Raw genomic sequence first — 12,776 nt, forward strand, 5'->3', positions numbered from 1 at the left:
TAAGGCACTTGCTCCGAAGAGTTCAAGATCTTCAAGAATTCATTGTTACTTCTATATAACAATCAATGTATGTATCTAAACCCTAGTTTATGTGATTTCGAAAATTTTACATGCCTCCCAGGGTTTCTAGTTTTGTGTTCAATGCTTGTATGTCTAATAGAGAAAACATAGATCCAAACAAGTAGGGTTGCATGCACACATAAAATTGTTTGCTATGCATAAAACCCATCAGTGGTATCAGAGCATATGGTTTTTGTTTTCAATTAGATTTGATACAATTGATTGAACTTGACAAAATAAATTAGGGTTTATGGCAATTAAACCCTAAGGCCTATGATTTTCGCATTTAGGGTTTATAACCCTAGTTTTTTTTCGAAAACTGCTAAGGGTTTTTAAACTCTTTCCTTTGGCCTCCATATTTTCGAGATCTAGGGTTTCCTAACCCTAGGGTTATCGAAAATTAGGCAAGGTTGAAAGCCTTTCCTTCCACCACCAAGTCATGGATTTCGAAATTAGGGTTTTGGATAGGATAAGTTTATTTGGTAATTATCTTTTAATTGTTTACTAGATAATTATAAAATCTTGTAATTATCCTTCCGCATTTTCGAAATCTAGGGGGTAAAGGAATAGGTTAAATTAATTTATTTAATTTAATGGATAATTCTTAATTGGTTTAATAATTTAATTAAAAGTTTAATTAAAGGATAATTATTAAATCAAGGTTTTTTAATTTTAAAATTTAAAATTAAAATGGCTTTTAATTTTTGAAAATTTTAAATAGATTTAAAACCCATAGTATTTTGAAATGTTTAAAATACACCCTTATACTATATGTAATATTAAAGGTTTAAATATTTACTATACGTATAAGACAAGTCAGTCGAACGACTAGTACACCTCATTCACGAAGCCGGTCTATAAGGGGGGTATAAGGAAACTGCCTATAAAATGGTAGTTGAATGAGTGTCCACTCTCATCCATCACTTCCTTGATTGGTGGAGGGTCGTTAGCCGAACGGGTTTGATAGGACACTTAATTCTCATTAATAAGTATAATGAAATAAATAAAGTAACTAAATGTTTTTATAAATATCCCAATCTTAGTTACTTTAGGAAAATATGAATTTGATGCTAACCCATGAAATTGCACATTGCACTTTATGAAAGTCGTTATTGGAGCATGTGTGGCTAACCGGCACACTAATATGGACTAATAAAGGGTGGCAATGGGTAGCTCGTAAATTATCATTGATCAATGGAGCGTGTGTGGTTAACCGACACATTGATTAGGCGATAAATGACATCGAGAGTACCAAGCTAATTTGCATGGTTATTCACACATTGTTTGTGATCCTCGATATCCCAGTCACAAATGGAAAGAGCATAATCGAGATTAAACATGGCATTGAATAGTTCAATGAATCTCAAAATATCTAGGAATTTCATTTAAAACCTAATTCGTTTAAAATTTCGTTTTTCGTGGTGAAATTGGTAAATCGTCATTTACCTACTTTCAAATAATTTACAATTGGATTACGACATCCCTCTTATGAATTGTGAATTATTGTGTTGGGTCATAATCTTAATATTTCACTTGGGTGTCATATTAAGGATTTCCTTATCTAATAAAAACTTATCCTTCTTCTTTTTTAGATGTCAACTTCAAACAACGCTTCCGGCTCCAACTCCAACAACAACACCAACCACTTCTCGCTCCTGAGCATCTACTCAAAATTCACCTTTGATGGATCCAACTATAATGATTGGATTCGCAACATCAAGATGGATTTGAGATTCGACGACAAGGAATATGTTCTCGAAAAGGAGCTGAACGAGATCGATGAAACCCTAGCTTTGGGAGTAAGCAACTAACAGCTATATAAAGACCCCAACCCCTTAGAATTTCGGCCCCCATGCTATCAAACCCTAATAGAGCCGAATTCTAGTGCTTCCTCCTCCTCTCTCCTCTCATCCTCTTGCATAGAGTGTTTGTAAGCCATTAGAGGTGTCACATTTGAGGCACTTGCTCCCAAGAGTTCAAGATCTTCAAGGATTCATTGTTATTTCTATAAAACAATCAAGGTATGTATCTAAACCCTAGTTTATGTGATTTCGAAAATTGTACATGCCTCCTAGGGTTTCTAGTTTTGTGTTCAATGCTTGTATGTCTAATAGAGAAAACATAGATCCAAACAATTAGGGTTGCATGCACACATAGGATTGTTTACTATGTATAGTCCAGATCCTGAAGTATGTTTGGGATCCTAAGGTTTGCGGATCCGGAGGTTTGAGGATCTTGATTATAGTTCTGAAATCCTAGCCCTAACATTAATGTTGTAAGAAACCAAAATGAGAGATTGGGGTCGGTTTTTTCTCAAAGAGTGGCTGATGATTTTAAATCCTTTATTGATGATGTTGGCCTTTGTGAAATTCCTATGGGTGGGTATTCTTTCACTAGAGTTAGTAACAACGAAGCCAAATCTAGTAAGCTTGATAGATTTTTACTATCTGAAGAGGTGATCAATCAGTTCCCTGATCTTTATGTCATGGCTGTGGAGATGATTATTTCAGATCATAGACCCATTTGGTTGTCTCTAATTACTTTGGATTATGGTCCCCAACCGTTCAAGTTTTTTAATTCCTGGATGTTAGAACTTGACTTTGATCAGATTGTTAAAAGTTATTGGACTGAGGAAAGGGGAGTCGAGGGTGAAAGTGCTTGTATTAACTTCAAGAACAAGCTTAAAGGGCTTAAAGATATTCTTAGAACATAGTGGAAAGAGGTGAAGAAGAAACGAGATGAGGAAAAAGATATGTTTTTGCAGAAGATCCATAATATAGACAAATTGATTGATGCTGGTGTTCTCAGGTCTCATGATCAGGAGGAAAGAATGAACATTAAATCGAAATTAAATAAATTGGAGAAAAAGAGTTGACTGATCTCTCTCAAAAAGCGAAAATTAAATGGTCTAAAGAAGGAGATGAAAATAGTAAATATTTTGATGGGATTATTAAAAAAAGAAGAATACTTATGGCGATAAGGGGTGTAAAAGACGAAGGAGAGTGGGTTACTAATCCTATGAAAGTTAAAAACATTTTTTTACGCAATTTTGTGAAAATTTTAAACAAGCTCTGTTTATTGAGATTGAAAGGAGGAGTCCACGGTTTTCATCCCTTACAGAAATGGAATCTACCGGTATTAAGAGTATGATTACGTTGGAAGAGATCAAACTCACTGTTTGGTCTTGTGGTAATGAAAAAACACCTGGTCCGGATGGGTTCTCTTTTTCATTTATTAAAAAGTATTGGGATCTGTTAAAGAATCATATTTTCACCTTTGTAAGCTATTTTTTTACATTGTAAAAATCCTTTGGGGTGTAACTCTTCTTTTATTACGTTGATTCCAAAAATTGATAGTCTGATGGGTGTTAATGATTCCCAACCTATCAATCTAATTGGAATCCAATATAAGATCATCTTAAAAGTTCTAGCGTTTCAATTGGCTAATGTTATTAATAGTATTGTCAGTCATTAACAATCAGCTTTTGTGAAAAATCATCAGATTTTGGATAAGCCTCTTATGGTGAACGAAATTGTCGAATGGGATAAGAGAAAAAGAAAGAAAATGATGTTATTGAAGATTGATTTTGGAAAAGCTTATGATACGGTTAATTGGTCCTTTCTTGATCGCATAATGTAGTTTATGAATTTTGGTTCTAAGTGGAGATCTTGGATCCGAGCTTGTTTGATGATAGTGAGATCTTCAGTTCTTCTTAATGGTAGCCCTACGGAGGAATTCCAATTATTTAAGGGGTTGAGACAAGGTGATCCCTTATCACCGTTATTGTTTATTCTTTTCATGGAGGGACTTCATGTCGCTATTGAAGATGCTTAAGTGGATCATCTTTTTAAAGGAGTTCAAGTTAGAAATGGAGATATGAGAATTTCACATTTTTTATGCGGATGATGTGATCATTCTTGGTGATTGGATTCGGTCAAATATTACAAACATAGTTCGAGGTCTTCATTGTTTTTTTCTGGTTTCAGGATTAAAGATTAATTTGCATGGGTCTAGTCTTTATGGGGTTTGCACTTTGTTTGAGGAAGTCGAAGATTTTGCTTTGGTTGTTGGGTGTCGTCCAGATAAATTGCCTTTCATTTATTTTGGACTCCCTGTGGGCCAAAATTTGTCTAGGGTGGTGGCTTGGAAGGTGGTTATAGATAGATTTCAGAAAAGGCTATCAAATTGGAAGGCTGATACTCTATCTATTAGTGAAAGATCGATGCGTCAGTTCTTTGAGTCGATGAAGCAGTAACAAAATTTGATATAGGTGAAAGAGGGAAAGCCCTTCGGCTGCGGTAGTTACAGGATCATCGGATAGCTATTAAAGGCATAACGAAAGAAAGGACCTTGATAAAGTCGGTATTGGGATCGTTAGGTATATATTTCATGTATTTGTTCCTTATGCCAGTTGATGTTGCTAAGAAGTTGGAATCTCTACGTGCAATTTTTTTTGGGAGGAGCAGATAAAAACCGCAAAATGTTGTGGGTTCAATGGGAGATGGTGCTTGCAAGTAAAAAGAATGGTGGTCTTATGATTGGAAGTTTGATGGCGTTAAATTTTGCGCTTCTTCAGAAATGGCGTTTGATATTTTTACATAATAGCAATTTGCTTTGGGTTAAAGTTGTCAAGGAGTTATATGGTGAGAATGGTGGTCTTGATCGAGTTGGTACTTGGGGGCGGCACCTTGGGCTCGTATTCTTGCATCCTATTCGAAACTTCATTCTCATGGTGTGGATTTAGAAAGTTGGGAATGGTGTTTTGACTAAAATTTGGAAATATAGATGGCACGGTGAGATAATGGCAACTAGATTTCCAAGGTTGTTTGAGGTAGATCTTAATAAAGATTGTTCTATTGTTGATAGAAGATGTAATGGCGACTGGAATTGGGATTGGCATCATGAAATTCAAAGAGGTGTTGAGTTTCAACACTTTTCAGATTTAATGGAATGTCTTCATGGAGTTGTTTTGATTGATAAACCTGATTTTTGGTGTTGGGAGATTGGGAAAGAAGGGATTTTTACGGTTGGAGATACTAGAAGATGGATTCATGATATAATTATTCCTTCTATACAACCGGAAACCAGGTGGAATCCTTTTGTGCCTAGAAAAGGTAAAGATTCTTCGACGGAGAGTTTTATTGAATAGAATTTCTACTCGTTTTAATTTGGCGAATAGAGGAATTGATGTACCTTCGATTTTATGCCTGATTTGTGATTTACATGTCCATCAACTTGATCATATTTTCGTTAAGTGTGAGCTGACAGCTAGAATTTGGAATGAAATATTTCATTGGTTGGAATTGGATCGATTCGAGTTTGAATCTGTTGAATGTCTGTTTTCCATAATGGATAACTTTCTTATCAATTTAAAAAAGAAAGATGTTGTGGATGCGATTTTCTGTACTATTGTTTGGTACATTTGGAAATACAAGAATAATATGATGTTTCAAGCGGGGAAGATGCGGAAAGGTGATATCGTTGACCCCATTAAAGATTTTTCTTTTCTATAGTTTTTTAATAGGAATCGTAAATGTTATTTATCTTGGATTAGTTGGTTAACAAATCCTTTAAACTTTTTGTAATTTTCAAGCTACTTGCTAGTTTTTTTTAATTTATTTGGTTGTTTTCTAAAAAAAATAATAAGAACTCAAGCATTCCTTCACACTAGAAAATAGAGTTGATTCGTATTCATTTTTTTTTCCATGCATAATAATTTGTATTTTAAAATATTGTATTACAACTCTATAAATCATAAATTGTTGTATATAAAAAAACTGTTGGATGCAGATCATTTCCTTAGAAAATATCAAAGGTAATATTATTCAAATTACATTAGAATGACAAACAAGTTATGAAACTGAAACCAAATGTAATTTCAAAAACACAAAAAACCTAAACATAATTTGAAACATTGGATTAAAGGCTTGAGTTTTTGCTAGCAATGTCAATGACGAAACGATACTTCACATCATTGTTGGCCAATCTTTCAAAGGCTTCGTTAATTTTGTCAGATGTAACCATCTCAATATCGCATGTGATGTTGTGTTTCCCACAAAAGTTCAACATTTCTTGAGTTTCTTTCATACCTCCGGTCATGCTACCTTTCACCGTCCGTTTTCCTAACATAATTATATATCCGTATACTTTAGCTCGATAAACATATTCAAATTATTTGATATGAAAAACTATGTGTATGTGTACATATGTCGTCATAGTTAATTTACAAAGTACGAACAATATTATCCTAAATGGGTTTTATTTATGACTTTATGTATATATATGTAATTATGTATGCAAGTATGTTGTATACTTCAACACATAAAATGCAAGACATATCCTGGACTTTTTACAATACTTTCTTAATTAAGCTATCTACTTAGCTCATTTATTTTAATAATAATGTCGCCCAACAACCCGATTTAACAAGTTATTTAGCCTGTTAGATTGGTCTATATTCTACCAAACATGCATATAATATTTAAAAAACCCTAAAAAAAGTGAAAGGGGAAGCTTACGTACCAAAGATCATAGGGAAAGCAGGCAACTCTAGAGGCTTGTCGGGTGCACCCAAAAGTGCCAGTGTCCCATTCACTTTGAGTAGCTCAAGTGTTGGTCCAAGCGAGTGTGGTGCAGCCACAGTGTCCAATATGAAGTCAAGTGTCCTCCTCTTTGACTGAAACAAGAAAAAGTCAACTCAAACTATAGATATACTTATCAATATTTAAAACTCTAATTGTCACATGCGGCATATATTTTATTCTCATGGCATCATAGAAATTTTTAAATAATATGTCATGTCACAATAACAACATAGATTTTTTTTTATTTACACAAATAATATCATAGCTAAGAGCTAACCTGCATTTGTTTGGGATCAGTGCTGATGATAAAATCATCAGCGCCCAAACGTTCCTTTGCCTCTTTCTCTTTTGAAGGAGACGTGCTAATGACTGTAACATGGTGACCGAAAGCTTTACCGAATTTGATAGCAACGTGTCCAAGTCCACCCAACCCCATGATACCAATTCGCTTTCCAGTCGACTCATGCAGCTTGCTATCGATCATCGGTGAGTACACTGTGATCCCTGCACATAGAAGCGGTGCTGTTGCATCCATCGGCAAGCTTTCCGGTATATGGACTACATACCTTCAACATATATACGTAATATGTTCTTTTGTTAGATATTGTTATTCTAAATTTTGCATAAAATGCATATTTTATAAAAAAAAATAATATAAATGTAAGACGCTTAACAAAACGAACTAGTAGGACAATAAATTAAAATATATAACTACATATACGTTCAACCTTTTTCTGGATTTCATATGATTGTCCTCTTTTTTATAGATAGAAAGTACTATAGACAGTCGGCTACAATTTAGACCACTTTAAACTACTTGATCATTTTTTATTCTTTTTAGTTAAAGTCTTTAACTTTACTCACTAGACTCATCGAAGCAAATACACCATATACTGATATACGAACATAGTGAAAATACAATTTCCACTTATGAATAGATGTTATTGTCTTATACGATTCTTGCACAAAAAAAAAATCATCTTGGTTAAAATAAATTAAAAACGAAAACGTGTCCAACCAGATTCGATGCAATTTGTCCTGATCCTTATACATCAACCAATCCCTTGTATGGTCCGCAAATAAATGTCTCTCCGTGACCAATTTAATAATATGAATTATTCGTTATAATTTATCGTTGGAATATTAAACACATTGACCGGGTCCGTTGAATAATAGTCCGCTAGTAAGTGACTCCGGTTCAAATTATTTTAGTGCGAGTCATGGCATTTTCCATCATAATTTAGTGTTGGTATGAGAATTAAATACTGGTCCAGCCACCATTCGCATTGAACCGGTGCACCCACTTTCTTTAACCACCTACTGCGTTTACACCCCAACGGCAACAACCGTGGCATGTGATGTTTTTAATATACTTCAAAGCTATTAAATACTATATATTATTATATTAATATTACCTTCAATAGTATTATTTATGAAAGCTTTATGAAATAATTTAGTTTTAATTGAATTAGTAAATATGTATAGTTGTATACCCATGAATATGATACAAAATGTCATTAAAAGGTAAAGTTTATGATTTACCGATGATCGAAGACCAACATCTCAGAATAACCTCCATAGGTGATGCTGCCGTCCCAGAAGATACCATTGTATGTCAACTGAATCTTGTCACAGTAATTTTCCATTGAGTCATTGCAAAATTCACAGTCCAAGCATGATGCAGCCAGACATCCTACCCCAACTCGGTCCCCGATCTTGAACCCTTCAACGTTGCTCCCGATTTCGGTTATCAATCCTGTTACTTCATGCCTAAAACATGTAACATACTTTCATTGTAAGTAAACTACGTAACACTTGACATTTGACAATATTAATTAAATCGTTTTACCAAGTAGTTACTGTAAAATATATGTGGAGTCCTTAGATTACACTCTAATATATATACAGAGACATAAATGAAATGACCGTTGACACACTAACACTTTTTATAGATGGAAGCTCGATATGAGTATAAAAAAGGAGGTGTTAAGTCGTAGAGGAGAGACACCAACTATAATACCATGTAAGATATATGTGTAGTCTTTGGATTAGTTTCCAAAAAACTTAGATGAAAAGAGGTTAAACCCAAACATATATAGAGAGACACGGGACAATGTTTGACCGATGTAGGACATACTAACAGTTACAAAGACATACACATACACACATACAAAAATTTATATGATCAATGAAAGCTTCAAATTTGTACAAAATATCAAGAAATAGACTTACCCGGGAACAACCGGGTACCTAGTGATACCCCAATCGTCTTTGACGTGGTGAATATCTGTGTGACATATCCCGCAATACAAGATTTTGATCGAAACATCATCAGGTCCATTAACTCTGGAAAATAAACATTATGCAACATGATTTATTAGAATCAAAATTCAAAATAAGCATGAAATAAAAAGAATAGATGAAAAAACTGGAAATAATTGACAATAAATGAAAGCATATGTACCTTCTCTTGAAGGTGTATGGAGTGATTAGGCCGGAGTTATCATGAGCGGCCCAACCGGAGACAGTGAGCTTGTGATTGGGAGTGACTTGAGCCATTTGTATGTCTGAAATCAGAATTGAAATATACACAGAAAGAGAGACGCATGGTTCATATATTTATGCTCGTGATGGTAGTCGCATTGAGCCTCCATATATTATTATTTTAAAGTTATATTTCTTTGTAGTTTTCATTAGAAGAATTTTATATAATCTCAATTATATATCTCAATTTGAAAAATATTTGACCAAAATGACACTTCCTTGAAATTTCTGTTGACTACTATCAAAGAAAAGGAAAGTTAATTAAGACTTAGGAAATTTAATGTGAACAATATTAAAAGAGTTGTTGACTAATATGAAAGCTGGTTATTTCAAGTTAACTACCGATACAGGAAAAGTATGAACAAATTTTAATCATATATTTTTAATTCCTTGTACCGTCTAGATTTGACTATATATTTATCCATTGCGCATGATGGATGAGTCCATGATATTAGTAAAGAAGTAAAAAATTGTATAACTGTCTCTATTTATAGCGAACGATTCAAACGAAGTTGAGGCACATAGATGATCTTTTGGTGAAGATGTCAATATATTTGTAGGCACAACGTGTAACACCCCATTTTTACTATTCTTGTAGATAGTAATATAAAACGATTATCATGAAATACGAATCAAAAATATATTACTTTTTAGACAAAATTATCATCATAAACACATAGAGGACGTCAATACGATTTCCGTAGATATATAGAATGCTTGAATCCGACTTCGTATAAAAAAGTTATGATTCTTCGAAGTTTTTGCGTTCTGCCCTATATGACAAAGCGTCGTAAAATACGAAAGGAGATAGATCTATTATTAGCTTAAGTAATCTAAATTAAAGTCATAGTAATCATAAAAGCGAGAACGTGCATATAAAGAACGCCTAAATCTGACTTTGTATGAGTAACTTATGATTTTTCGAAGTTTCAGCGGAGTAGTGTGCGACACAGAAATCGAAATGGAAATGTGTCGATTGTTACCCGAAACAATCTAAACGAGAGTTGAAGATCTCTTAGATACAATTCCGTCGATATAAAGATAGTCAAGAACGGAATTCGTATGGACTTTAACAGTCTAAGTCTGTTAAAAATATAAATTTTAAAATAAAATAAAAACTAGCCGACGGAGTCTAAATGAAAGTTGTAGTAATCATCATTAGCTATGCGTGGATATAAAGAACTTCGAAAACAGAGCTTGTATGAGAAGGATACGATTTTCTAAAGTTTTTCGAAAAGAGCTCCGCACAGGTAGGCACATCGTGCGCTTCTTGCAGTAGGGGGCGTGGACCACGGTGATTTCGATACTTGTCAGTAGGCCGTCGGATAGACGACACCATAGGAGGCGACACACCTCCATAGGGCGTGACGCGCCTTGCCCAAAATCCTCCTATAAATAGCAGGTGCAACTCTCTTCACTTCTTACACACAATTCCTCAGATATCTCTCTCTAAACAAACTTTCTCTAGAGTTTTCGGGATTTCAAGAAACTTCCTTCTAGTGAGGTTAGGAGGCTTCAACGAGCCCGAGTGTTAGAGGTGTGTGATACAGAGGAGCTCGCCAATTGGATTACTCGGATAGCTGTTAACCATCCAAGAATTTGTCCAGTAAGTTTTCTCACTATATTGTATACTTCCATATGTATCCTCTGTATGTTAGGATATAGTTCCTCTATAGTATGCAATTAGGCCACTACACTAGCTTACTTAGTTTCCTATCATGTTGAATTGGTTGTCTACTATATATATATATATATATATATATATATATATATATATATATATATATATATATATATATATATATATATATTGTGGCAGTTGAAGGCGGACCAGCTTCGTACTGAAGGCCAATATACTCGGGCGGACCAAATTTATATTGAAGGTCATTATGTGTATGCATTGTATATGTATTGTGGTATATGATATTTTGGGGGAACTCACTAAGTCTTGACCTACAATTGTCGAATAACTATTTTACAGGTTGTTCTTCCGATCAAGGAAAAGCTTACGCATGACTGTAACCGCATCGAAGGCATTAATAATGTTTTAAGACTTCCGCTAAAACTCTCTTTTATAAATAAATATATGACAATGGTTTTGTACTATATAGGGTTGTAAGACTTATGTTTTAGTTAAATAAAAATGAAAATTTTGCCTCGAAAATCCGGACATTGCAGAAGGACTGGCATGACTAATTGCAACTTTTTCTTGGACAAAGTATATGTCCATATCAGTAGTTTTGTAAATATTAATGTTAAACGAGGTTATTGGAGAGGTAACTGCATAAACCTTGTCGCTAAGGAACATGAAGTTTGAGGAGGAGGTTATAAAGCTAGCATGCCTCCTTAACTACATTGGCAACACCTCGGTACCCAACTTCGGAACTTAAAAGGGAAAGAGTGGCATGTTGCTTAGTTGACCAAAAAATTAAGTTGTCTCCAAAGAATACACAATAGTTTCGATGTGGCTATCTAATGGGCATCCACCCTAGTCAACATCGATGTAGTTCTTTATTTATATATGTGTGGATGTGTGGAGATGAAATCCAATATCCAAGGTACCATTCAGATACCAAATTATGTGTTGTAGAGCATCAAAATGTGGCATATTAGGGGCATGCAAAGACAAGCAGATTTGTTAGATTGCATATGAAAAATATGGAAGGGTAAAAGTAAAGTACTAAAGTATTGTAAATGTAACATCCCGAAATTTGGAATAAATTTTAAAATTTTAAAACAATATATTTGTATTCCACAACCATAACTTTTATTAAAGAAAAGTTTCAGAATCAACCCCTAAGATCAATAAAAATCAAAAAGCCCATTTATAGACTATAAATTCTAAAAACAACTGAAAACACAATCCAATATATCATAAAATATTCATTAACTAAAGTGAGCCAATTTATATGATCGTGTAACACTCCAAAAACTAAAGAAATTTAAAATTTTCAAAATTAACCATTAACCAACATTGTTTACAAAAAGAGTCACTGTTTCAAAAACATTATTTCAAAATCAGAGTTTTCCCAAGACCCAGTGACATAAAACAGGAAGATGTGCACGATTACGCCTTTGCTTTCCCATGATCATCAGAAGTACGTGAAACAATAAACTAAAAACCGTAAGCCAAAGCTTAGCGAGTCCCCCCAAAGTACCAGCATACCACAAAGCAAACAAGCATACAAATATGAGAAGGCAGCTTGACTGGACCGCCTCACATGGCCTACAGCCTATCTGCACCGCTCTACGAGCCTTCGGCATGATTGAACCACCTCGCATGGCCTACAATCTATCCGGACCGGTCTACGGGCCGCCGACCTGAGTGGACCGCTTCGCAGGGCCTATAACCTATTCGGTCGTCCCCAGGTGTCTTGGCCTACAGCAAAGAGCAGGACCGCCTCAACCCAAACACAATATGTTGACATATGTAACAGATAAACATAAACATAGAGCCATCAAATACAGCTAATCATATGGATCTACTAAACAGCTACAACTAGAATAATACTATCCTAACTAGGATAAATAATCTAGTGGGCCAACATTGATGGCTTCAACCCACGGGTACAGTGAGGAAAATTCACC

At 34.5% G+C, this 12,776-nt stretch overlaps 3 protein-coding genes across 3 annotated transcripts; 2 read left to right on the forward strand and 1 right to left on the reverse strand.

Annotated features, from left to right (window-relative positions):
- The first annotated feature begins 2,434 nt into the window (after nt 1-2,434).
- LOC145139343 (uncharacterized) lies at nt 2,435-2,773 on the forward strand. Its single transcript, XM_079073200.1, has one exon. The coding sequence runs from the start codon at nt 2,435-2,437 to the stop codon at nt 2,771-2,773; it is 339 nt and encodes a 112-aa protein (XP_078929326.1).
- A 409-nt stretch (nt 2,774-3,182) lies between these two features.
- On the forward strand, nt 3,183-5,573 carry LOC145139344 (uncharacterized). Its single transcript, XM_079073201.1, has 5 exons — nt 3,183-3,338; nt 3,562-3,666; nt 4,472-4,726; nt 4,805-5,148; nt 5,240-5,573. Exons 1-5 carry the CDS (start codon nt 3,183-3,185, stop codon nt 5,571-5,573), a joined length of 1,194 nt encoding a protein of 397 aa, XP_078929327.1.
- Nucleotides 5,574-5,829: 256 nt separating this feature from the next.
- LOC145137348 (putative cinnamyl alcohol dehydrogenase 6) lies at nt 5,830-9,316 on the reverse strand. Its single transcript, XM_079071491.1, has 6 exons — nt 9,109-9,316; nt 8,877-8,990; nt 8,187-8,414; nt 6,922-7,210; nt 6,583-6,736; nt 5,830-6,182 (listed from the first exon to the last, which is right to left on the reverse strand). Exons 1-6 carry the CDS (start codon nt 9,201-9,203, stop codon nt 5,980-5,982), a joined length of 1,083 nt encoding a protein of 360 aa, XP_078927617.1. The 5' UTR covers nt 9,204-9,316; the 3' UTR covers nt 5,830-5,979.
- Between the last annotated feature and the right edge of the window lie 3,460 nt (nt 9,317-12,776).

The sequence above is a fragment of the Lactuca virosa genome, chromosome 9 (assembly GCF_052849685.1).
Source record: "Lactuca virosa cultivar CGN04683 chromosome 9, Lactuca_virosa_CGN04683_v6, whole genome shotgun sequence".
Lineage (NCBI taxonomy): Eukaryota > Viridiplantae > Streptophyta > Magnoliopsida > Asterales > Asteraceae > Lactuca > Lactuca virosa.